The sequence below is a fragment of the Elgaria multicarinata genome, chromosome 11, assembly GCF_023053635.1.
Source record: "Elgaria multicarinata webbii isolate HBS135686 ecotype San Diego chromosome 11, rElgMul1.1.pri, whole genome shotgun sequence".
NCBI lineage: Eukaryota > Metazoa > Chordata > Lepidosauria > Squamata > Anguidae > Elgaria > Elgaria multicarinata.
This window is the reverse complement of record NC_086181.1, coordinates 40,328,406-40,350,105: the sequence shown is the minus strand read 5'-3', so window position 1 is coordinate 40,350,105 and position 21,700 is coordinate 40,328,406. Positions and strand designations below refer to the sequence as shown.

Here is a 21,700-nt window from a genome sequence, read left to right as displayed (position 1 = left end):
TGGCTGGATATCCGAGATCTAGATCTCCCTGTAATGCTCAGACACCTATTTAGGAACATGAATTTTGATCCCCTTTGCATACATGTGCCATGCACATAGACGAATACACTTTGTTTGGCTCTCTCTCTCTCTCTCTCTCTCTCTCTCTCTCTCTCTCTCTCTCTCACACACACACACACACACACACACACACACACACACAGGTATAAGTGCCTTCCTTCTTCTCTCCCTGACACACATACACACACATCCCATCAGAAACCAAGAAAGATCCCATGCAGCCCTCTCCTGAGCACTCTGTAAGGTAATGGCCTGTGTGTGAAATGTGCTGATTAGATTTAAAAAAACACAGCAGGGCTACCGGCAATGTTCATGCGCTGATTTTTGAAATCTCAAAGACAGACTGGCTCAACAAGATGAATAAACGCTTCTCCCCCCCCCCCCATCGTGGAGAGTACTTCATCTCAGTAACCTCCCTTGTGTCGATGTATTCTATTGGAAGCCCCTTGGGTGCAAAGACCTAACCTCCCATTTGTTGAAACGCATCATGTATAGGAATGGCATTGCATCAATTAATTAATCATAAATATTCACTGGAGAACCACTGTGGCAGAGTGGTTTGGAGTGTTGGACTGGGACTCAGGAGATCTGGGTTCTAGTCCCCACTCGGCCCTGAAATGCACTGGATGATCTTGGGCCAGTCGCTGGCGCTCAATCTAACCTACCTCACAGGGCTGGTGTTGTGAGAATAAAATTGAGAAAATGAGGACCATGGGTTTCTTGCAAGAGGAAAAAGGTGGGATACAACAACAACAACAACAACAACAACAACAACAACAATAATAATAATAATAATAATAATGCCCCTCCCAAAAAAAACCCTGTAAGGTAGGCTAGTATTATCATTATGCTCATTTTGCAGATGGGCAGAAAGGATAAAAAAATGGCAGTACAATCAAAGCCAACTAATGGGTTGGTGGCTGAATGACTTTCTGGATAATCTTCCAAGGTGTCAGCTCTGAACACCATCTTATGAAGTGGGACCATCCATCGTTTATCCAATGCTGCCTCACACAACACACATACCCATTCTATCATACAATCCAGACCTCATCTTGCCACAAGCAGAGTACAGTTGCCTCATAGGATGTTGTTCGCAAAAGGTGTCAACTTCAGGGAGCTCAAACAAGTGAGCCAAACTGCATTTTAGAGGATAAAGCAGGGAGGAGGAAGAGGAGGAGGAAGAGGAAGGCCTCCACTTGATTTGACCCAGCTGGAAAATCCATCCTGACCCCAATTCTATGCAAATTTACTCAGAAGTAAATAAGCATCCTTAGGATTGTGGCCATACACACTGTCACCGGCACAATTTTGTTGCAGACATGCGCACAGGCTGGTTTCCCTTGCACCCGCCGGCCCCAATCCGACCTGCATGTCTTTGGGAGCAATCCCCATGGAACACGGTGCAGCTTCCTCCCAAGCCAGCACGCCCAGGCCCATCTGCACATTCCCCGGCATGTTTCGTCAGGCCTTCGTCCTCCGGTCCACGTTCTGGCCAGCAGCCACCCGCTGCTCCCCCACATTCAGCGGCTCACGCCTCGGTTCCGCGTGCCCGCGCATTCACAACTAGTGCGGTCCTCTCCCAGGCTTATGCGCCATTTCATGCGCGGCTCCCGGGAGCCAGGAAGACGGTCACACACATATGCACTCTGTCACACTCCCTCACGCGCATATTTTTGCCACACACTGCCTCTTTTCTCTCCAGCCCTCTCTGCTCTTTGTGCTGTTGCTAAGTAACTTGCAGTGTTCTAGATAGTCTCTCTTGTGTTAAGTTAGATCTCTTTTCCTCCCCTCCCCCAACTCCCCTTGTTTTTCTTTTCGGGCCTTTGCCTGTGACAGTTGTGTTGGGTTGACTGGATTCCAGCTTCCTCCAAGATTCTGAGATGAAGAGAGAAAGGAGGAGGGCAAATGGAAGCAGCGGATTAGATGTGCTGGTTTGCCCCTCCTCGGCGAAGAATACGTTTTAGCTCCAGCAAGCTACAAAGTAGACGGGTTTATGATCTCTTGGGGAACTGTTTATTCAGGCTAAAGGAAATGCAGCTGTAATTAAGCGTGGGTCCCTTAAAGGTTAACTTTGGTAAGCGAGTTTCATCGGATGTGTCGATAGGTTGCGGCCTGCTTATATCGGTTATTTTCAAAACCCATGCGCAGCCCAATCCTATGTGCATTTCCTTAGGAAGAAGTCGCCCTGTTTAGGGTGACCCTACGGTAGGGTGACCATATGAAAAGGATGACAGGGCTCCTGTATCTTTTACAGTTGTATAGAAAAGGGGTAATTTGTATGCACCTGGTGAAATCTCCTCTTCTTCTCAAGAGTTAAAGCTGCAAGAGCCCTGTCTAGCAACACCAGCTACAAAAGAGGGCAGGGCTCCTGCAGCTTTAATGGTTATGATGAAAAGGAAATTTCACCAGGTGCTGCCTTCCATACAAATCACACCTGCTGAAATTCCCTTTTCTATGCAACTATTAAAGATGCAGGAGTCCTGTCCTCCTTTTCATATGGTCACCCTACCCTATGGAAAGGAGGACAGGGCTCCTGTATCTTTAACAGTTGTATTGAAAAGGGAATTTCAGCAGGTGCCATTTGTATGCACGCAGCACCTGGTGAAATTCCCTCTTTATCACAACAGTTAAAGCTGTAGGAGCTATAGCAGTGACCAGATACGAAAAAGGGCAGGGCTCCTGCAGCTTAAGTTGTGATGCAGAGGGGATTTCACCAGGTGCTGCAGGCATACAAACATCACCTGCTGAAATTCCCTTTTCTATACAACTGTTAAAGATATAGGAGCCCTGTCCTCTTTTTCATATGGTCACCCTAGCCCTGTTGAATGAGGCTTATGTGTAGAAAAGCTCAGTGTGGCCCACATCATATCTCATAGATCCAGGATTTGAGTTCTGTGTTCATTTATATCCCACTTTTCTTCCATTCAAGGTGGAGTACGTGGCGTTCCCTTGAGTCTCCCATCTAGGCACTGACCAGAGCCACAGCTGCTTAGCTTAGCAAACTGGCAGCTTCACATGTCCTCAGACCAAATCTGATGCACATAAAGGAGGAGGGCCAGGATCTCTTCTCGATCCTCCCAGAGTGCAGGACATGGAATAATGGGCTGAAGTTACAGGAAGCCAGATTCCAGCTGGACGTCAGGAAAAACTTCCTGACTGTTAGAGCAGTACGACAATGGAATCAGTGACCTAGGGAGGTGGTGGGCTCTCCCACACTAGAGGCATTCAAGAGGCAGCTGGACAACCATCTGTCGGGGATGCTTTAGGGTGGATTCCTGCATTGAGCAGGGGGTTGGACTCGATGGCCTTGTAGGCCCCTTCCAACTCTGCTATTCTATGATTCTATGATTCTATGAAGGTGAAAGTGGAGAGGGAGACATTTTTCTCCCTCCCATAATACTAGAACCCGGGGTCATCCCACGAAGCTGATTGGTGGGAAATTCAGGACAGATAAAAGGAAGGACTTCTTCACCCAGTGCATAGTTAAACTATAGAATTCACTTCCACAAGATGTTGTGATGGCCACCAATTTGGATGGCTTTAAAAGAGGATTGGATTGGACAGATTCCTGGAGGAGAAGGCTATCAATGGCTACTAGTTCTGATGGCTCTGTGCTACCTGCCAGTATTGGAGGTAGTATACCTAGGCACAGCAGTTGCATCTGGTGGGCCAGTGTGGGAACAGAATGCTGGACAAGTTAGGCCTTGGACTAGTCCAGTGCAGCTCTTATGTTCTTCTGTCATTAATCAAATTGGCATGGTGGATGAAAGATGGCTCCGTAATAGACATGAAGAGATTATGGGGGATAGGCTTACATTTGCGCCTAAATCCAGATCTCTTCAGCACCCACATTGAAACTCCACATCACCACCACACTTCTGACCTAGGGATGGAAGGTGATGTGGTAAATGCGGGTTTATTAAGAACATCAGAAGAGCCCTGATGCTGGATCAGACCAAGGGTCCATCTAGTCCAGCACTCTGTTCCCACAGTGGCCAACCAGTTGTCGACCAGGAACCTTCAAGCATCCAGTGAAATTTTAGAATGTTTTTAGGATGTTTTAAGGATGTTTTAAAGATGTTTTAATCATGCATGGTATGTTTTTAATCAGTTTTTAATGTGTATTTTATATCATGGTTTCATACTGTTTGTTTTATACTTTGAATGGTTTTAGTTTTTGTGAACGGCCCAGGGAGCTTCAGCTATTGGGCGGTATAAAAACGCAATATATCATCATCATCATCATCATCATCATCATCAACAGGACACGGGTGCAATAGCACCCTTCCTCCCATGTTCCCCAGCAACTGGTGTATACAGTCTTATTGCCTCTGATTCCTTGCATACAACACATAACTAATTTATGGTATTTGGATGCTACTTCTGGTTTCAGTGGCTGTGTGCCTATGGGCTCATTTATACCAAGCAGGATATTCCACTATGAAAGCAGTATATAAAAGGCAGGAGCCACACTAGTGTTTTATAGCGGTATTAAAGTGCCCTGCAGGATCTACACTACTGCTTTGTAATGGTACTGAAGTGCACTGACATCTGTTGGGGCCCAGTGACACATCTACACCAAGCAGAATATAACACTATGGAAGTGGTATGAAAGCAGTATATGGTATGTATGTGTCAATGGGCCCCAACAGTAGTGTGGCTCTTGCTTATTATATACCGTTTTCATAGCGGAATATCCTGCTTGGTGTAGATGAGTCCTTAGTCCACCAGTTGCTGGGGAACATGGGCGGAAGGGAATTGTTGCACTCATGTCCTGCTTGTGGATTTCTCTTGGGCAGTGGGTGGCCACTGTGTGAACAGAGTGCTGGACTAGATGGACCCTGGGTCTGATCCAGCCTTAGGGCTCTTCTTGTCAGGGCCGGTGCTACCATAGAGGCCACTCAGGCGGCCCCCTAGAGCGCCAAGCTAAGAGGGGCGCTGGGTGCAGCTCAGCACTCATGTGCGTTGGCTGTGAGCCGGCCCAGCCTGAGGATTCAGCTGGGCCTGGGTGGGTGAGATGGCACCCCGCGTCTGTCCAGCCAAAGCAAAGCCAGGGACGCTGGGGTGGGGGCGGCGGCTCCACGTTCAGACTTCCACCCGGAAGCCGCCTGGAGGGCGGCTTCCGGGTGGAAGTCCGAACGTGGAGCCGCCGCCCCCACCCCAGCGTCCCTGGCTTTGCTTTGGCTGGACGGGCGTGGGGCCCCATCTCGACCGCCAAAGCGAAGCCAGGGACGCTTGGGTGGGAGGCTTCCCGTTCGGACTTCCGGAACTTGAATGGGGTGCATGGGGTCTTTGAGTGAATGCATGTGTTTGTTTAGAGTGAGTGATGCTGAGTGTGTAAATGTGCGCGCGTGTGAGTTGGGGAGGGGGGTATTTGGAGGTGATGTTCCTATTAAATCATGCATTTTAGACCCATAGACGGTCCTTTCCAATTTGTTTGCTATAATTGGCATGACGTATTTCTTCCACTTTAAAATAAATTTAGCAGTTTCAAGTTTTGTGCTTCTTATTTTTTCCAGGAAACATATGTTCTTAAAAATCAAAGTTGGCATTTTGGGGGGGGGGGGTGTGGGTGTGAAAGTAGCTCACCGTGCTCTTCACTCCTCTAATGCCATGTTTCTCACCTGCCCAAGGGTCTCTACTTCCCTTGCTCGGCTTTGTCCATTTTCTTCTGCTGCCCCTTACGCCTGGAACGCTCTTCCAGAACATTTGAGAACTACAAGTTCAATCGCAGCTTTTAAAGCTCAGCTAAAAACTTTTCTTTTTTCTAAAGCTTTTAAAACTTGATTTTGTTCTGACTTTTATACTGTTAGTTTTACTCTACCCTGTGCCTGTTTGGTGCATTCTCTTCCCCTTCTTATTGTTTTATTATGATTTTATTAGAATGTAAGCCTATGCGGCAGGGTTTTGCTATTTTATTGTTTTACTCTGTACAGCACCATGTACATTGATGGTGCTATATAAATAAATAATAATAATAATAAAAATAAATAATAATAGGGCGCAAAATAGTCTGGCACCGGCTCTGCATCTTGGCTGCAGTTCTCTCCCCTTGGCCTCTTCCTCCCTGGCTCCATCCGCCCCTCGCCCAGGTGCGCTCCGGAGCCATGGCGCACGGGGGCGCAGCGTCCCCGTTCCTGGGCGACGGCCGCCCTCCAGACACCAGAGGTCTCTGCTGCAAGCCGGGGCGGTGGGAGCCGCTCTCGGCCGCCGATCGCTCGTCTTCCCGCTTCTTCCTCCTCCTCCTCCTCCTCCTCCATCCCCCGGGATCGGAGGCCGGGCCGCCGACATGAGCAGCCCCCGAGGGCGCGGGGAGCCGCAGCAGCAGCAGCAGCAGCAGCAGCAGCAGGCCGAGCCGGCGTCGGCTGGAGCCGCTGCCGGCGACGTGATGGGAGACCCCGCAGGTGGAGGCCTCGCCCTGTTGCTGGCCAGGCTTGGGGAGAGGGGATGGGGGTCGGGCGGGGGGGGGGTGAGGTCGCCATCCGAATCTTTTTCCGCCAGGGACGGCAGAGGGGCCTCCTAGTAGTGGGGGTGGAGGGGAAACCGCGGAGACCAGGCTCAGCCATCCCTGCATGCATTCACACGTTCCCTTTGCACGCGTCCCCTCCCCCACTCGCGCCAGCTCCGCTCCTGCTTGCTGCTAATTCTGGCTCTTCCTTCTCCCAAAGGCCGTCTCTGCGCGCACCTATTTGCTCTGCCGTTTGTTTGTTTGGGTCTGTGTGTGTGTCTCCTTCAAGCCCATTGTCTGGTCATCTCTTGCCTTCTCCATCCGACCCCCCTCCCCACGCTTACCTCCCCCCTCCCCAAGGATAGGTGGGTTAACATGGTCTGTAGGGACCCCCGGGTGGATCGTTTTCAGATGACTCGTTCCTTCTTTCCTTTTCTAGAGAGCGGGATGTGCGAATGGGCAGATCATTACAAAGGTGGGTGCCCCATCAAGGGTGTTTTACAAATGGACTCATTCCGCTTTCCCTGACCCAAGGCCCTTCTGACATTAGTCCTGTGTAGAGTAGACCCATTGAAATGAATGGGGCTTAATTTAGTTGCGACAAACAAGTCCCGTTCATTTCGATGGGTCTACTCTACACAGGACTAATGCTGGATGCTTCCTTTGGACTGCGACTCTCCCAGCGTTCCCAGACATTAGTCCTGTGTAGAGTAGACCCATTGAAATGAATGGGGCTTAATTTGGTTGTGACAAACAAGTCCCGTTCATTTCGATGGGTCTACTCTACACAGGACTAATGCTGGATGCTTCCCTTGGACTGCGACTCTCCCAGCGTTCCCAGACATGAGAATGTTGGGTTTTGCAGTCGAACTCGTCTTGGGGGGGGGGGGGGGGGAGGCTGAACGAATTGCAGGTGGTGTGAAATTTCAGATCTGTTTGTAAGGGGGTAGAGGGTAAGCTAGGTGCTGTGCTGATGGCAAAACCTTTCTTTGCATCTAATCATTTTTTTAAAAAAATTGCACATTTTTGCTTTTCTACCCAGTTCTTCTATATCAGCCTTTCTCAACCTGGGGTGCTCCAGATGTGTTGGACTACAACTCCCAGAATGCCCCAGCCAGCTGGCTGGGGCATTCTGGGAGATGCAGTCCAACACATCTGGAGCGCCCCAAGTTGAGGAAGGCTGTTCTATATGCCGCCTCTGACATTTCTAAGATCCTTCATTGCTAAGCCTTTGGCATATTTGATTCCAAAAGTGGAGGGATTGGGTAATAATAATAATAATAATAATAATAATAATAATAATAATAATAGGAGGAGGAGGAAGAGGAGGAAAACTGGATACAAAGAGGGCAGGGGTCCGGAAGATTTAACTGTTGTGATGAAGAGGGAATTTCACCAGGTGTTGCATGTATACTGCTTAAATTTCTATTCAACGGTTAAAGATACAGGAGCCCTGTCCTCCTTTTCATGTGGTGACCCTATTACATGGTCTAGATCTACACTACTGCTTTATAGCACTATTGAGGGTTCACTGATAACTGTTAGAGCACATTACACATTCCATATATCGCTTTCGTGGTGTTCTTTCCTGCTTTTTATTCCACTTTATCCAAAATATTGCAACAAATAATAATAATAATACGAGGTATCAAGGCACAAGAGCGTTACCATGATTGGGATCGTGATGTTTTGACACGAAGTGTAAATCTGGCCGCCTCCTCTCCATTTTAATCCTCACAACAACCCTGTGAAGTAGGTTAGTGTGAGGTTCAGTGATTGGCCCAAAGCCACCCAGCAAGTTTTTTGGCTGAGTGGGGACTAGAACCCGGATCTCCCAGGTCCCAGTCCAACACTCTATCCACTGTGCCACACTGGCTCAAGGGTTTTGAAAACAGTGCCTGCTTCCATTTCAGCATCTCCAGTGAAAGGACCTCTGTTGGGCTAAGAAAGACCACTCCTACTCAAGAGTAGACAATATTAGCTAGGTGGGCCAATTCAGTATAACTGTAGTTCACTATAAGGTAGTGGAATACATAACTCCCGGCATGGCTGGCTGGGGAATGCTGGGAGTTGTAGGACTTTTTTTCTGTCTCAACATGCCTAGGATTGCACCTTAAATGTAACACAGCCTTCTAGTGGAATGCCAGCATCTCAACCCTTTTTGACCCTGATGAGCCACTGTAGAGAGATTCCAAGTGAAGAATGAAAAAGCAGAGAGAGAGAGAGAAAGAGAGACTGACCTGGTTTGTGTGCTGTTTCCCCTTTGGAAACAACCCAGGGACTCCTTATTCCTGGGTTGTTTTTGTGACGTCTGAACCCAGCATTCCGGGTTGTTTAGCATTAAGAGTTTTAACGCCGCAACAAATTATGGGTTAAAACTGTGGGTTGTTTAACCCTAAACTACCCCGAGTGCTCGGTCCGCAAGTCACGACAACCCAGGAACTCCCTTTGATTATATTGTTTTAGAGACTTGCTTTAATACATTTATTCATTTGAATGTTTGTTTTGCTTCCTCTCCCCTTTGTTACAAATTGCTGGAATCATTTATTTATTTATTACATTTCTATACCGCCCAATAGCCAGAGCTCTCTGGGCGGTTCACAGTTCATGGGGGTGAGATTCAGATACAGAAAAATCATTATAAGATTTTTCATGACACACACACACACACACAACCCTTTCCTATTCCTTCTTAAATAAATTCCAGTTGTTTTATAAGTCACTCACTGGTTCCCCCCGCAACCCTTTTCAGCAAACGGGTCCTGGAGGCCTGCAGGCACCACACAGTAGTTTAGATTCAGCCTCTTCCTTCCTCACCCAGTACTGTATGAGCCCAGTCCCCATGGTTCCTACCACCCCACGGGGTTGCTAGTAGGGGAAGTGAGGTTACGGTGGATACCAGTTGCTGCAGGGCCAATAGCGGGAGACACATCTTACTTGCGGTCTCCTCAAAGGCATCTTGTCTGTCCTGTCAGAAGCAGGAGATGGGACCAGTTGGCCCTTTGGTTTGATCTCGCAGGGCTCTTCTTAGTTAGAGAGCTGATGTGCATTTCTGCTCCTTAAAGTTTGAGGGCGACGCTCATGGGTTTCTGAAATGCAGACATCTCCTGTAGGCGTTCTGAAGATCTTTCCTGTGCAAGGAGCCGCCGTTGGTTGATTGGCTCCGTCACAGGCCTCGGCACAGATCTAGAATAACCACATCCCTTTTCTCTCTCTCTCTTTTTCTCTCTTACTTTCCCCAGGGGACACTGGGGACGAGTCAGCCCCGTTATCCTGTCCTTCCTGCCATACCAGCTTCAAGGATCACTCCGAGTTATCGGCTCATGTGGATTCCTGCTGTCCGGAGCAACCTACCTGTTCTGTTGCTGCTACGGCCGTTGCTGGCCAGGACCACTCCAGCATTTCCTCCTCTTCCTCCTCCTCCTCTTCCGTAGAGGTGCGTCCCGAAAGTCCTCCGAGCATGGACGTCGAGCCTGGGCCCCTGCTGACAGACCCAACCCACGAAGCGGCCCGGCCCCGGCCGCCTGCTCCCGCTCCCCCTCCGCTGCCTCCGACCGCCGCCACCGTCCCCGCGGGGCACCTCAACATCCCTCTGATCCTCGAAGAGCTCCGTGTCTTGCAGCAGCGCCAGCTCCACCAGATGCAGATGACAGAGCAGATCTGCCGCCAGGTGTTGCTCTTGGGGTCTCTGGGGCAGGTGGGCTCTCCGGCGCCTTCTGCCGAGCCGGCCCCAGTCGCTTCCCTCCCTCCCAAGCCCCCCTTGCCGGTCTTCTCCATCAAAACGGAGCCGGGAAGGACCCAGGCGTCCGCCTCCCCGGAGGTGCCCAAGCCGGCCTTCTTCCACCTCTACCACCCTTTCCCCGGCGGGGCTAGAGTCCCCAAAGCCGAGCAGCTCTTGGCTCCGGCGTTCCCCACGGCCACGGGCCTCCTGGCCGCTCAGTGCTTGGGCGCCGCTCGGGGTTTAGAGCAGGCCACTTCCCCAGGGCTGCTGCGGCAGAAGAACGGAGGAGGCGGGGAAGCCAGCTTGGAGGAGAAGCCGGGCGGGCGCCACAAGTGCCGTTTCTGCGGCAAGGTCTTCGGCAGCGACAGCGCCCTGCAGATCCACCTGCGCTCGCACACGGGCGAGCGCCCGTACAAGTGCAACATCTGCGGCAACCGCTTCACCACCCGCGGCAACCTCAAGGTGCACTTCCATCGGCACCGGGAGAAATACCCTCACGTCCAGATGAACCCCCACCCGGTCCCCGAGCACCTGGACTACGTCCTGACCACCTCGGGCTTGCCCTACGGCATGTCGGTGCCGCCGGAGAAGGCCGAGCCCGGAGAGGAGGCGGCCGCCCCTCCGGCCGCCGAACGCAAAGCCCTCACGGCGACCGAGAGCCTGAGCCTGCTCTCCGGGGCCTCCCCTTCCGCAGCGGCCCAGGCCTTGCCCAGCTTCAACAAGCTGGTCCTCATGAAGGCGGTGGAAGCGAAGGGGAAGGGTGACGAGAACACGCCTCCGGAAAGGGAGGCGGAAGGCGCCCGGCTCCAGCTGGGGAAGCTGGTAGGTTCCTTGCCCAGTTGGGCTCTGTTGGCCAACCACTTCAAGGCGGGCGCGGCGGTGGGGCCCTTCCCGTACGTGCTGGAGGCTTCGCCCTCGGAGACGTCCAAGCTGCAGCAGCTGGTGGAGAAGATCGACCGCCAGGGCTCCCCGTCGTCGTCCTCGTGCGCCGTCCCCGCCACCGCCCAAGCCGTGGCCGGCTCCTCGTCCTCTTCCTCCCCGCCCACGTCTTCGGGGCCCAACCAGTGTGTCATCTGCCTGCGGGTCCTCAGCTGCCCCCGGGCTTTGCAGCTCCACTACGGGCAGCACGGCGGAGAGCGGCCCTTCAAGTGCAAGGTGTGCGGACGCGCCTTTTCCACCCGGGGGAACCTCCGGGCCCATTTTGCGGGCCACAAAACCAGCTCGGCGGCCCGAGCGCAAAACTCTTGCCCCATCTGCCAGAAGAAGTTCACCAACGCCGTGAGCCTCCAGCAGCACGTCCGCATGCACCTTGGCGGGCAGATCCCCAATGGGGCGCTCCTTCCTGAGCCTCCCGTTCCCGAGGGGACCCCGCTGGGCGAAGGGGAAAAGCAGCCGCAGCAGCAGCCGCCGCAGCAGGCCCCTCCACAGGATGAAGAACTCTCTGAGGAGGATGAAGAAGAACCCACTGACGAAGACTCTCTGGAAAGCGGCGGGGAGAAAGCCGAGGGCCCCTCCAGCCCCGAACAGGAAGCTCTGGGCCCTGCCAAGGAAGGGGAGGAAGCATTACAGGCGGAGGAGGAAGGCGGAGGCACCAATGTGACCTCGCCGTTGGGGCCTGGAAGCCCTCGGCGCCCCGTGCCGGAAGGGGAAGAGAAGGCAGAAATGGAACAAGGGGCAACCCCGCAAGAGGAGGAGGAACCGGAGAAGGGAACCGGCGGGGAAGGCCCCTCGGAGAGGCAGCAGGGTAGCCAAGCCAAAGAGGGGCCGACGCTGCTTTGCGGTCTTTGCAAACAGGCTTTCCCGGATCGGGCCGCTCTACGTAAACACGCATTGACTGCCCACCACCAGGTGAGAGAGAGACCGTTGCTCCTTCTTGATGTCTTCTACTTGAGCTTGTGTTTCCCCAGTTGCTTATTCCTACAAGGTCTTTTCTGCCATCTTGCTTTCCCCTCGATGTGCTCTCTGTCCCCCTCTGGAGGCCACACTGGGATGTGCAAGGTTCCACTGTAGAGAGTAGGTCTTTGTCATATAAACATTCCTAACCTTTCTGCCAGATAACTTTCTAGATTAACCTTGCCCAACTTGGCACCCTCCAGAAGTGTTGGACTGCACCTCCCATCATTCCCAGCCATCATGGGAATGACGGGAGTTGCAGTCCAACACATCTGGAGGGTGCCATGTTGGAGAAGTGCGGTCGCTGTAGGCCACTCTACGATAGCACTGTGCCACGCTGTTACGGCTTATGGCCATAACATTTACTGATAGTGTTAAACATGGTGGCCTGTAGCATACTACCCATCATCCACTGCCGCTTGCTGGCTTCATTCATAAGCCTGTGCTACTGTACGTCAAATTGCGTTGCTAGTCCCAATGAGACTGTGGGGACTCTCCCACCCTCCTTTATCAAGGGATTCTCCTCAACAGAAACATGGCGGTGTCATTTCCCTCACTCTGATGATTATGGTCGGCCCAAAAGTGGTACTCCACCATCTTTTTATAGAAGTGGTTGGTAGGCAACCATATTATTATTATTATTATTACTATTATTATTATTATTGTAATTATTATTATTTACATTTATATACCACCCCACAGCCGAAGCTCTCTGGGTGGTTGACAAAAGTTAAAAACAGTGAACATTAAAAAGAAATATATAAAATTTAAAACCATAAAAAGCATAAATTACAAACAAAAACAGACAACATCTATTTTAAAACAACTATTCTGGGGTCAATTAAAAAACTCAGCATATGCTGTTAAATGCCTGGGAGAAGAGAAAAGTCTTGACCTGGCACCGAAAAGATAACAATGTTGGCGCCAGGCAAGCCTTGTCGGGGAGATTGTTACAGAATTGAGGGGCCACCACTGAAAAGGCCCTCTGCCTTGTTGCCATTCTTTGAGCTTCCCCCATGGCTGCCTCAATTCACGAGAGAACCACAGTTGTTTTTGCATTATAAGGCTCGCGGGAATTAACAGCCATGGGTTGTATTTTAAGGAAATATTGGGAATAATCAGGCTGTAAGCGAGTTGAATATTCTCATGGGGAGACTTCTGAGCAATAGCTTAAAACTACAACACCCAGGGTTCCTTGAGGGAACTAGCTTCAGTAAAAACGGGCTTCTGTTTATACTGGAGATCTCTCCTTAGGGATTAAAAGATATTGATTGCTTTCCCTATGAACAGGGCCACACTGGCATGTTGTAAATCAGGGGTCCACGGCCTTTTGGGGTTGGTGGCCACATCTGGAATTTTGACAGTGCCATCAACGCTCTCCCAAAATAGCTGCCATTGCGTTTATTAGCCATTCATAAAATGGCTGCCATGGTGACCACAGCCGGTCACAGAATGCTCACTTCCCAGAAGACCAAAAGAAAAATAACTTTTCCTAGAACCTAAGTACAAGACAGAAGTAGGAACTGAGATCTAAAACAAATAACCGTTCTTGTGAGCCCCAATAAAGATAGCCGTGGAGGGCAGCACTGAGCTTTTCTGGCCCCAGTTAAAGCAATTAATTGATTATTTAAAAAAAAACCACTTGAGAAATAAAGTTAAAATCAAGTAGGGCGCTGAAGCCTGGCAGCACCAAGAGAGAGCACGTTGGCAAGAGAGGGCACCACAGGATGATCAGGGGTCTGGAAACAAAGCCCTATGAAGAGAGGCTGAAACAACTGGGCATGTTTAGCCTGGAGAAGAGGAGATTGAGGGGACACATGATAGCACTCTTCAAATACTTAAAAGGTTGTCACACAGAGGAGGGCCAGGATCTCTTCTTGATCATCCCAGAGTGCAGGACACGGAATAATGGGCTCAAGCCAGATTCCAGCTGGACATCAGGAAAAACTTCCTGACTATTAGAGCAGTATGACCATGGAACCAGTTACCTAGGGAGGTTGTGGGCTCTCCCACACTAGAGGCCTTCAAGAGGCATCTGGACAAGCATCTGTCAGGGATGCTTTAGGGTGGATTCCTGCATTGAGCGGGGGTTGGACTCGATGGCCTTTTAGGCCCCTTCCAACTCTACTATTCTATGATTCTATGAAGACTCCAGCTGTAAATTAAATGCCTTCACTTCCTTCTCCAAGAATTGCTGCAAACTGTAGTTTTTCAGGCTCATTTAAATCTCTGGCAGACCTTCAGAAATCTATACATCCCAGGCTTCCTGGAGGGAAACTATGGTGGTGTTTCAATTGGCTTTTCCGTTTTCCCTCCGGAACCAATTCTTGTCCCATCGGCAACATGTCCCCTCTGGGTTTCCGTCCAAGATGCCGCCTGCGCTAAGTTTCCCGCGACGCTTTCTTGTTTCCCAAAGGTTAATCTCGGCAGCCACGTATGGAGCAGCAGCCAGGCGCGCCGGGGACGCCGCCTGCCCCTCGACGGGCCTGTGCCTGTGTTGTCCGGAGGCCAGGTGAAGTTGCAGGACTTCCTTGGACGGGACGTACCAGCCCAGCTCGTCGGGGTAGGACCCCTGTCTTTCTGGAATCAGTACACGGCCTTCCTCTCCGGAGGCCTTCCGACCAAGCCGCCCCACAGCGCGGCTGCTCCCACCTTGTCCTCCGCTTCCTCCGCTTCCAATGTGGCCTCTCAAGGCCTCTTCGGATCAAGCAACGCGCCCGGAAGGGCAGGCCCTAGCGAGGCTAAGGAGAAACCGCCTGTGGGATCTCTACTCCTGCTTCCATCGACCCCAGCTCCAGCTCCAGAGGTCGTCCCGGAGACCCAAGGGAAAGGAGAGAAGTAACTTGATCACGACGTGAGCCTCCGTCGGGTAAGGGAGAGGGCCCCACTCCGACGTCGCACAATACAATTTATTTATTTATTTACAAAATTTATATACCGCTCCATATCTAAAATAGAGTCAGGAGAAGTGAAAATAGGAATTAAACAGAAAAACGCGAATTGAAATTGTTCAATTTAAAACAGAATATCAATAAAAACGGTGGCAGGTAAGTTGAGGAAGGCTTCCCGGAAAAGAGCTGTTTTCAGGAGACGCCGGAAGGAGCACAGTGTTGGTGCCTGCTTGACCTCTAGGGACAGGGAGTTCATAAGAACGTCAGAAGAGCCCTGATGCTGGATCAGACCAAGGGTCCATCTAGTCCAGCATTCTGTCCACACAGTGGCCAACCAGCCATCGGCCAGGGATGAACAAGCAGGACATGGTGCAACAGCACCCTCCCACCCATGTTCCCCAGCAACTGGGGCACACAGGCTTACTGCCTCGAATACTGGAGGTAGCACACAACCATCAGGGCTAGTAGCCGTTGATAGCCTTCACCTCCAATTCCAAAGAGAAGGGGCCACCACACTAAAGGCTCTTCTCCTGGTGGACTCCAATCACGCCATCGGTCCATGCTGAACCACCAGGAGCATGCCCTCTAATGCCCTCAGTGACCAAGCAGGTTGGTAAGAGAGAAGGCGCTCTCTTAGGTATCCGGATCCCAAGTTATTTAGAGCTTTGTAACCAGTATCAAGACCTTAAACCTGGCCTGGTAGCGAATAGGCAGCCAGTGCAGTTTTCTCAGCACAGGAGTTGCGTGCTGAAAAGGGGCAGCTCCCGACAACAGCTGAGCTGCTGTGTTCTGCACTAGCTCCAGCTTCTGGAGCAGCTTTAAGGGCAGCCCCACATAGAGCACATTGCAGTAATCCGGTCCAATTCTGAACTCCAAACTCCTGATGAGATCGGGGTAGATGATTATGCAAATATGGTGGGCTCTTGCGTAAATAATTTGTGTTGGGGCGTTTGGCAGGCGGTAGCTGTTGCAGTTCTGTCCTTCGCCAAGCAGGAAGGGATCCGTGGGATGCTGAGGTGATGTCTGTAGCGTAGGGGTGGGCCTAGAGTAAAGAGACTGGTGTGCCTCCTCCACAACACTCAGTATCTGCCTCCTGAGATGACTTCCTCTCCCTGCCTGCATGGTAGGGCTGGCCCTGCTAGTTACTACTCCAGAAGGTGTCCCCAGTTCACTGCCTCTGGATTTTGAGGGCCGGTTCGCAACTTACCTGCCATGTCTTAAGTGGTGCCGGAAACCGTCTTGATGTGGCAGGCATGTCATGCGAGTGGCCAGCAACGGAGAACATGTTTACCATGTTGCGCTGCCCCCCACCCTACCCCACGATGTGGGATTTCCACAAAACAGAGTTAGTAACTCCATCCCCCCCAAATGGGTAAGGGTAAACCAGTTGGGTGCTTGTGGGTTTAGTTTAGGAAAGAAGGAAGCACATCTCGCTGGCTCCAGTGCAGGAAGGACTATTCTTGTAACATAAAAACAATCCTGTGGGTTTGGGCCATTGGTCTATCTAGTCCAGCTTCCTGTTTTCTCCCTCTCTCAAAATACTAGAAGCCGGGGTCATTCCATGAAATACTAGAAGCCGGGGCCATCCCATGAAAATACTAGAAGCCGGGGCCATCCCATGAAGCCGATTGGTGGGAGATTCAGGACAGATATATGGAAGCACTTCTTCACACAGGCAGAGTTAAATTATGGAACTCACTACCACAAGATGTAGTGATGGCCACCAATTTTGGATGGCTTTTAAAGAGGGTTGGATCAATTCCTGAAGGAGAAGGCTATCAATGGCTACTAGCCCTGATGTCTGTGTGCTCTCTCCAGTATTCAAGGCAGTAAGCCTGTGTGCACCGGTTGCTGGGGAACATGGGTGGGAGGGTGCTGTTGCACTGTGTCCTGCTTGTTCATCCCTGGCCGATGGCTGGTTGGCCACTGTGGCCGTAGCTAGACCTAAGGTTTATCCCAGGATTGTCCTGGGGTCAAACCTGTTCATCTAAGTGCCACACAGGGCATCCAGCGCTCAGGCAGGGACGAACCCGGGATGATCCTGGGATAAACCTTAGGTCTAGCTACGGCCAAAGTGAACAGAGTGCTGGACCAGACGGACCTTTGGTCTTATCCAGCATCAGGGCACTTCTTGTATTCTAACAGTGGATGCTTCCTGGAAGTCCACAAGTAGGGGTAGAAAGCAACAGCCCCCTCCTGCTGCTACGCCCACCCCAACACACTGCAACACCTCTGAATTTGATAGGCTCCGTTCGTCAATCATCAACATGGCCTGTAATAGCGAACTCTAGACAATGAGTGCTGATGGCCCATGTAGCCAGGTAAGCAAAAAGGGAGATAACCGCATGTTCAGGGGAACTCCAAAGCTTGCAGGTTTTATTTTATTTTTAAAAGCAGCAGCAGAAGAAAAAACAAGCGAAAAACCTATGGGGGGTCAAAAAACCAAACTGTCCAATGCACACTGTAATGTTCAGGGGCTATGGATTATTGAATGTCAGGGGTGGGGAGGAAAGCGGGGGAACGGAATAGAGTATTGTGAAATAGGGCATGGCTGGCTGGAAGGAACCCTGAAGGAAAACGCTTCCAGGGTTTCATTGCAGGTCCTGCTTGATATTACTAACCACTTCGCCGTCTCCTCTCTGTGTATTTATCTCGTCCCTTTTGAAAGCTGTCTAAACCGGTAGCCACGAGGGATGCTGAACCTTTTTATAGCAGTGCAGAGGAGGACTTTCTCGACAGATGCCACTTTTCCAACCCTTGCCATGCCATGATGTGAGCAATGGGGGCCATCCAAAATGCCCTCTTCTGCATGAAAGGTTCTTCACCTGTGCTCTGGCTCCACCTGCAGTAGGATTTGTGTCAAATACCATTTTGGAGAAGGTCTTCAGGTAGGGGTGGGGATAGGGTGACCATATGAAAAGGAGGACAGGGCTCCCGTAACTTTAACAATTGTATTGAAAAGGGAATTTCAGCAGGTGTCATTTGTATATATGGCAAACCTGGTGAAATTTCCTCTTCATCACAACAGTTAAAGCTGCAGGTGCCCTGCCCTCTTTTAAAATGGGCATTCTAGTATAGCTCCTGCAGCTTTAAGTGTGGTGATGAAGAGGGAATTTCACCAGGTTCCCCATATATACCAATGACACCTGCTGAAATTCCCTTTTCTATGCAACTGTTAAAGATACAGGAGACCTGTCCTCCTTTTTATATGGTCACACTAGGTGGGGATGCCTTCCAGTAGTGGGTGGAGCCAAGGCAAAGAGGGCGTAGCCAAAATATCACCGTATTTTAGCTTAAAGTTCTTACTGCTGATAACTAAGCCTTAAGAGAGGCATTTCAATCTTTTAGAATGGGGGGAGGTGGAGGGGGAAAAATCACACAAACCACAGGAAACCGCCCAATGACGATGGGAAAGGGGCATGGCTTGACAAAAAGGCGTGGCCATCTGGGGTCAGCATTTGGATCCTCAGTAGACCACAATTGTCCTGCGGGCCTCATTGTCAACATCCCTGGTTTATATTACCAAAGATCGCCGGTCGTTCTGGTGGGTCGAAGTAGCTCTTGTGTCTTCATGAAGGACTATGGTGGAGAATGGAGCTGTCCGTGCACTCTTTCCCTGTAACATTGCCTCTCCTTCTTTCCTTCTCTTCCAGGGGGAAGTGTTCTAGCAATCCCGAGGGCGCTGGGGCAAATAAACTGCACGCCAGGCCCCGCAAGAGAAGTGACTCCTGTCTAATCTTAGCAGTATTTTAGTCTTTTACTTTTAATGTAGCGTGGAAGTCCGTTGGCCGGAAGGCAAAGATCCTGACATGGGGCGGGAGTGCATGGCAACCACCCTGTACCCTTTGGGCAATAATAAAATGGGTTCCCTCTAGTATAGGGCAGGGATGCCAGGCAGCCCAGTCCAGCAAAAGGGAGGGCATCTTGAATTTTCCTCAATAAAAGCAGTTTGGCAGAATGAACAAGAATGTGGCTCTTATTTTTTTGGCAAGGGATGGAGAGGTCACTTGTTTAGCCACTTGATGGGATACACGCACACATACTCCAGCGCAAGCAGGGTCTTAGGGAGTGGCCCCATATTTATGAACTCTTTTGACATGTAGCATTCTGTCCAGCAGTCAGGGGAGCAGTGACTACAGCTGCAACGGCATTGCTAGGTTTGGGAGCCCAGGCCCATATATATACATACACACATGTTCATATACTTTGCATGTGCTGATCTATATCTACATATGCAAATGCAGAAATAATGACTAGGAAGTCAGCCCATTAATTTCTCATTGAAATCACTCAAAATAAATCCCTCAATGAATGTGCACGTTGCCTTAAATCATTTCAAAATTGTGGTTTTTCTCAGCATAATTGCCAGGCATGAAGAGATGGGAGGGGGGTGTTAATGCTTCCCTCCCCAGCTGCAATCCCTGTTGAAAATCACCCCTGCATAGCAATTAAATTAAGGGGGGACGGAAATACCATTGGCACTGATGGATTCTCAACACTGGGGAAGAGATCCAGGGCCCTGGGAATACAGGTGAACAAGGATCAGCATGAAAATGATTTGGATCTGGAATCTCATTTCTAGCAATAATACCCATCATCTGGTTGTTCAAACCTTTATTGATTAATAGAAGTATAGCTTCCAAATCGCGTGAGGTACTGGTTCCTCTCTATTCGGCCCTGGTTAGGCCTCATCTAGAGTATTGCGTCCAGTTCTGGGCTCCACAATTCAAGAAGGATGCAGACAAGCTGGAGCGTGTTCAGAGGAGGGCAACCAGGATGATCAGGGGTCTGGAAACAAAGCCCTATGAAGAGAGACTGAAAGAACTGGGCATGTTTAGCCTGGAGAAGAGAAGATTGAGGGGAGACATGAGAGCACTCTTCAAATACTTAAAAGGTTGTTACACAGAGGAGGGCCAGGATCTCTTCTCGATCCTCCCAGAGTGCAGGACACGGAATAATGGACTCAAGTTAAAGGAAGCCAGATTCCAGCTGGACATCAGGAAAAACTTCCTGACTGTTAGAGCAGTGCGACAATGGAATCGGTTACCTAGGGAGGTTGTGGGCTCTCCCACAACCTTCAAGAGGCCTTCAAGAGGCATCTGGACAAGCATCTGTCAGGTATGCTTTAGGGTGGATTCCTGCATTGAACTGCCCAGAGAGCTTCGGCTATTGGGCGGTATGAAAATGTAATAAATAAATAAATAAATAATTTAGCAGGGGGTTGGACTCGATGGCCTTGTAGGCCCCTTCCAACTCTGCGATTCTATGATTCTATGATTGCTCGTCTGAATTTTTTTACAATTTAATCTGCATACACTTGCACATAAATTAAAAGAATACTGAAAGAGAAAGCATCGTTTTCTTTTATTTAAGATGGTGCGGAGCTCATGTCATAGCAGGGCACCATCTGTTTAGAAGTGGCATTTATTCTTCCACCCAGCATGGAATGCCTTTCTTCCAAGCTCAAGGTTTTTGTATTAAAAATGATTAACTTTTAACATGCTACATGATTTAATTGCGGGAGGGGGCACCTTTTAAATAATGACCAATGGCTTATACTCAGATCAAGTACACCGATTGATGTGCAGTGCCATTCCAAGTACGTTTACTCAGAAGTAAATCTCACTCAGCACAGTGCAGATTACTCCCTCGTAAGTGGGCTTGCATGCTTACTTAGGAGTTAGTTCTACTGTGTTCATTGGATCTTATTCTCAGGTAGGTATCGTGCTGCAAATGTTGCAGACCTAGAAAGCAGGTGGATCCTCTGGGTATGTTTAGTCCGGAGAAGGGAAGACTGCTGGGAGGCATGATAGCATCCATCAGATATTTAATTCTCTGTCACGTAGAAAGGGGCAAAGACGTGTTCTCAGCTGCCCCCAAAGGGCAGGCCTAGATCTTCAGTTAAGTGGGGTGGGTTTTGGTTGGACATTATGATCATTTAAAAGCCATTGGAGGGGGTTGAGATTACATTCGATCCTCAGACCACTCAACAGAGTGGTTGTCTCATCAAGGACCCCAAATGATGTGGCATTGTTTTAGTAGAAGAGTCTGCGTCCTTTGGCGTTTCCAAACAGGATTCTGAGAAAGTCGAAAACTCTCTTCCTCCTGCCGTAGTGGCCTTGGATGAATTCCTCTAGTGACAGATTCGATTCGATCGACTTCGTAACTCTGAAAGAAGAAAGGAAGAGGCAGAGAAGCAGCCGAAGGCCTCACGCTTGCTTCCCCAGAGCCGTGGCTGGCAGCATTTTTGAAGGAAACCGCTGAAAGAAATAACAATTTCCCACACCCATATGGCTGCTTCTTCCTTACAGATACTTTGGAAACCAGGTCTTCTCAGTCCATCTTTTGACGATACTTTATAACAGACCAAATCTGCCCTGCCGATAAAGCACCTTTGTGCCAGGTTGAAAAATCTCCTTCCGTCCGTCGAGCTAATGCTTTTTGGCATCGCATCCCTCCCCCACCCACATCAGTTACGGATAATGCCATTTAGCGGCTTACGCGGTCAGGGCTTCCTTTGTTGCCGCTTCAACCTGGCAGGCCTCCAAAGGAGAGGGGACACTTCCTTCTCACAACTAATCTCTCCCCACAACGACCTTCACTTCTCCTCCCCAACGTTCATCGCAGCCCCTCCTGACTAGCTTTATTTATTTTTCTAGTGACCTCGGATGCATTTCAAGAGGG

At 50.2% G+C, this 21,700-nt stretch overlaps 1 protein-coding gene across 3 annotated transcripts; it reads left to right on the top strand.

The window, feature by feature from the left end:
* Window positions 1-6,275: 6,275 nt before the first annotated feature.
* Window positions 6,276-18,969, top strand: SALL2 (spalt like transcription factor 2). Of its 3 annotated transcripts, none has more exons than XM_063138565.1 (5): window positions 6,276-6,467; window positions 6,951-6,986; window positions 9,754-12,080; window positions 14,542-14,979; window positions 18,670-18,969. In XM_063138565.1, exons 1-4 carry the CDS (start codon window positions 6,353-6,355, stop codon window positions 14,965-14,967), a joined length of 2,904 nt encoding a protein of 967 aa, XP_062994635.1. In that variant the 5' UTR covers window positions 6,276-6,352; the 3' UTR covers window positions 14,968-14,979; window positions 18,670-18,969. The 3 variants fall into 3 exon arrangements, with proteins under 3 accessions (XP_062994635.1, XP_062994634.1, XP_062994636.1); XM_063138564.1 differs by having other exon boundaries at window positions 14,542-14,994; XM_063138566.1 differs by lacking the exon at window positions 6,951-6,986 and having other exon boundaries at window positions 6,277-6,467; window positions 14,542-14,994.
* Window positions 18,970-21,700: the final 2,731 nt, after the last annotated feature.

Excerpts from the sequence above, each read along its gene's own strand:
- SALL2 (XM_063138565.1), top strand. The coding sequence starts at position 6,353 with ATGAGCAGCCCCCGAGGGCGCGGGGAGCCGCAGCAGCAGCAGCAGCAG. Across the intron at positions 6,987-9,753 it reads ATGGGCAGATCATTACAAAG|GGGACACTGGGGACGAGTCA; the intron begins GTGGGTGCCCCA and ends TACTTTCCCCAG. Across the intron at positions 12,081-14,541 it reads CATTGACTGCCCACCACCAG|GTTAATCTCGGCAGCCACGT; the intron begins GTGAGAGAGAGA and ends TGTTTCCCAAAG.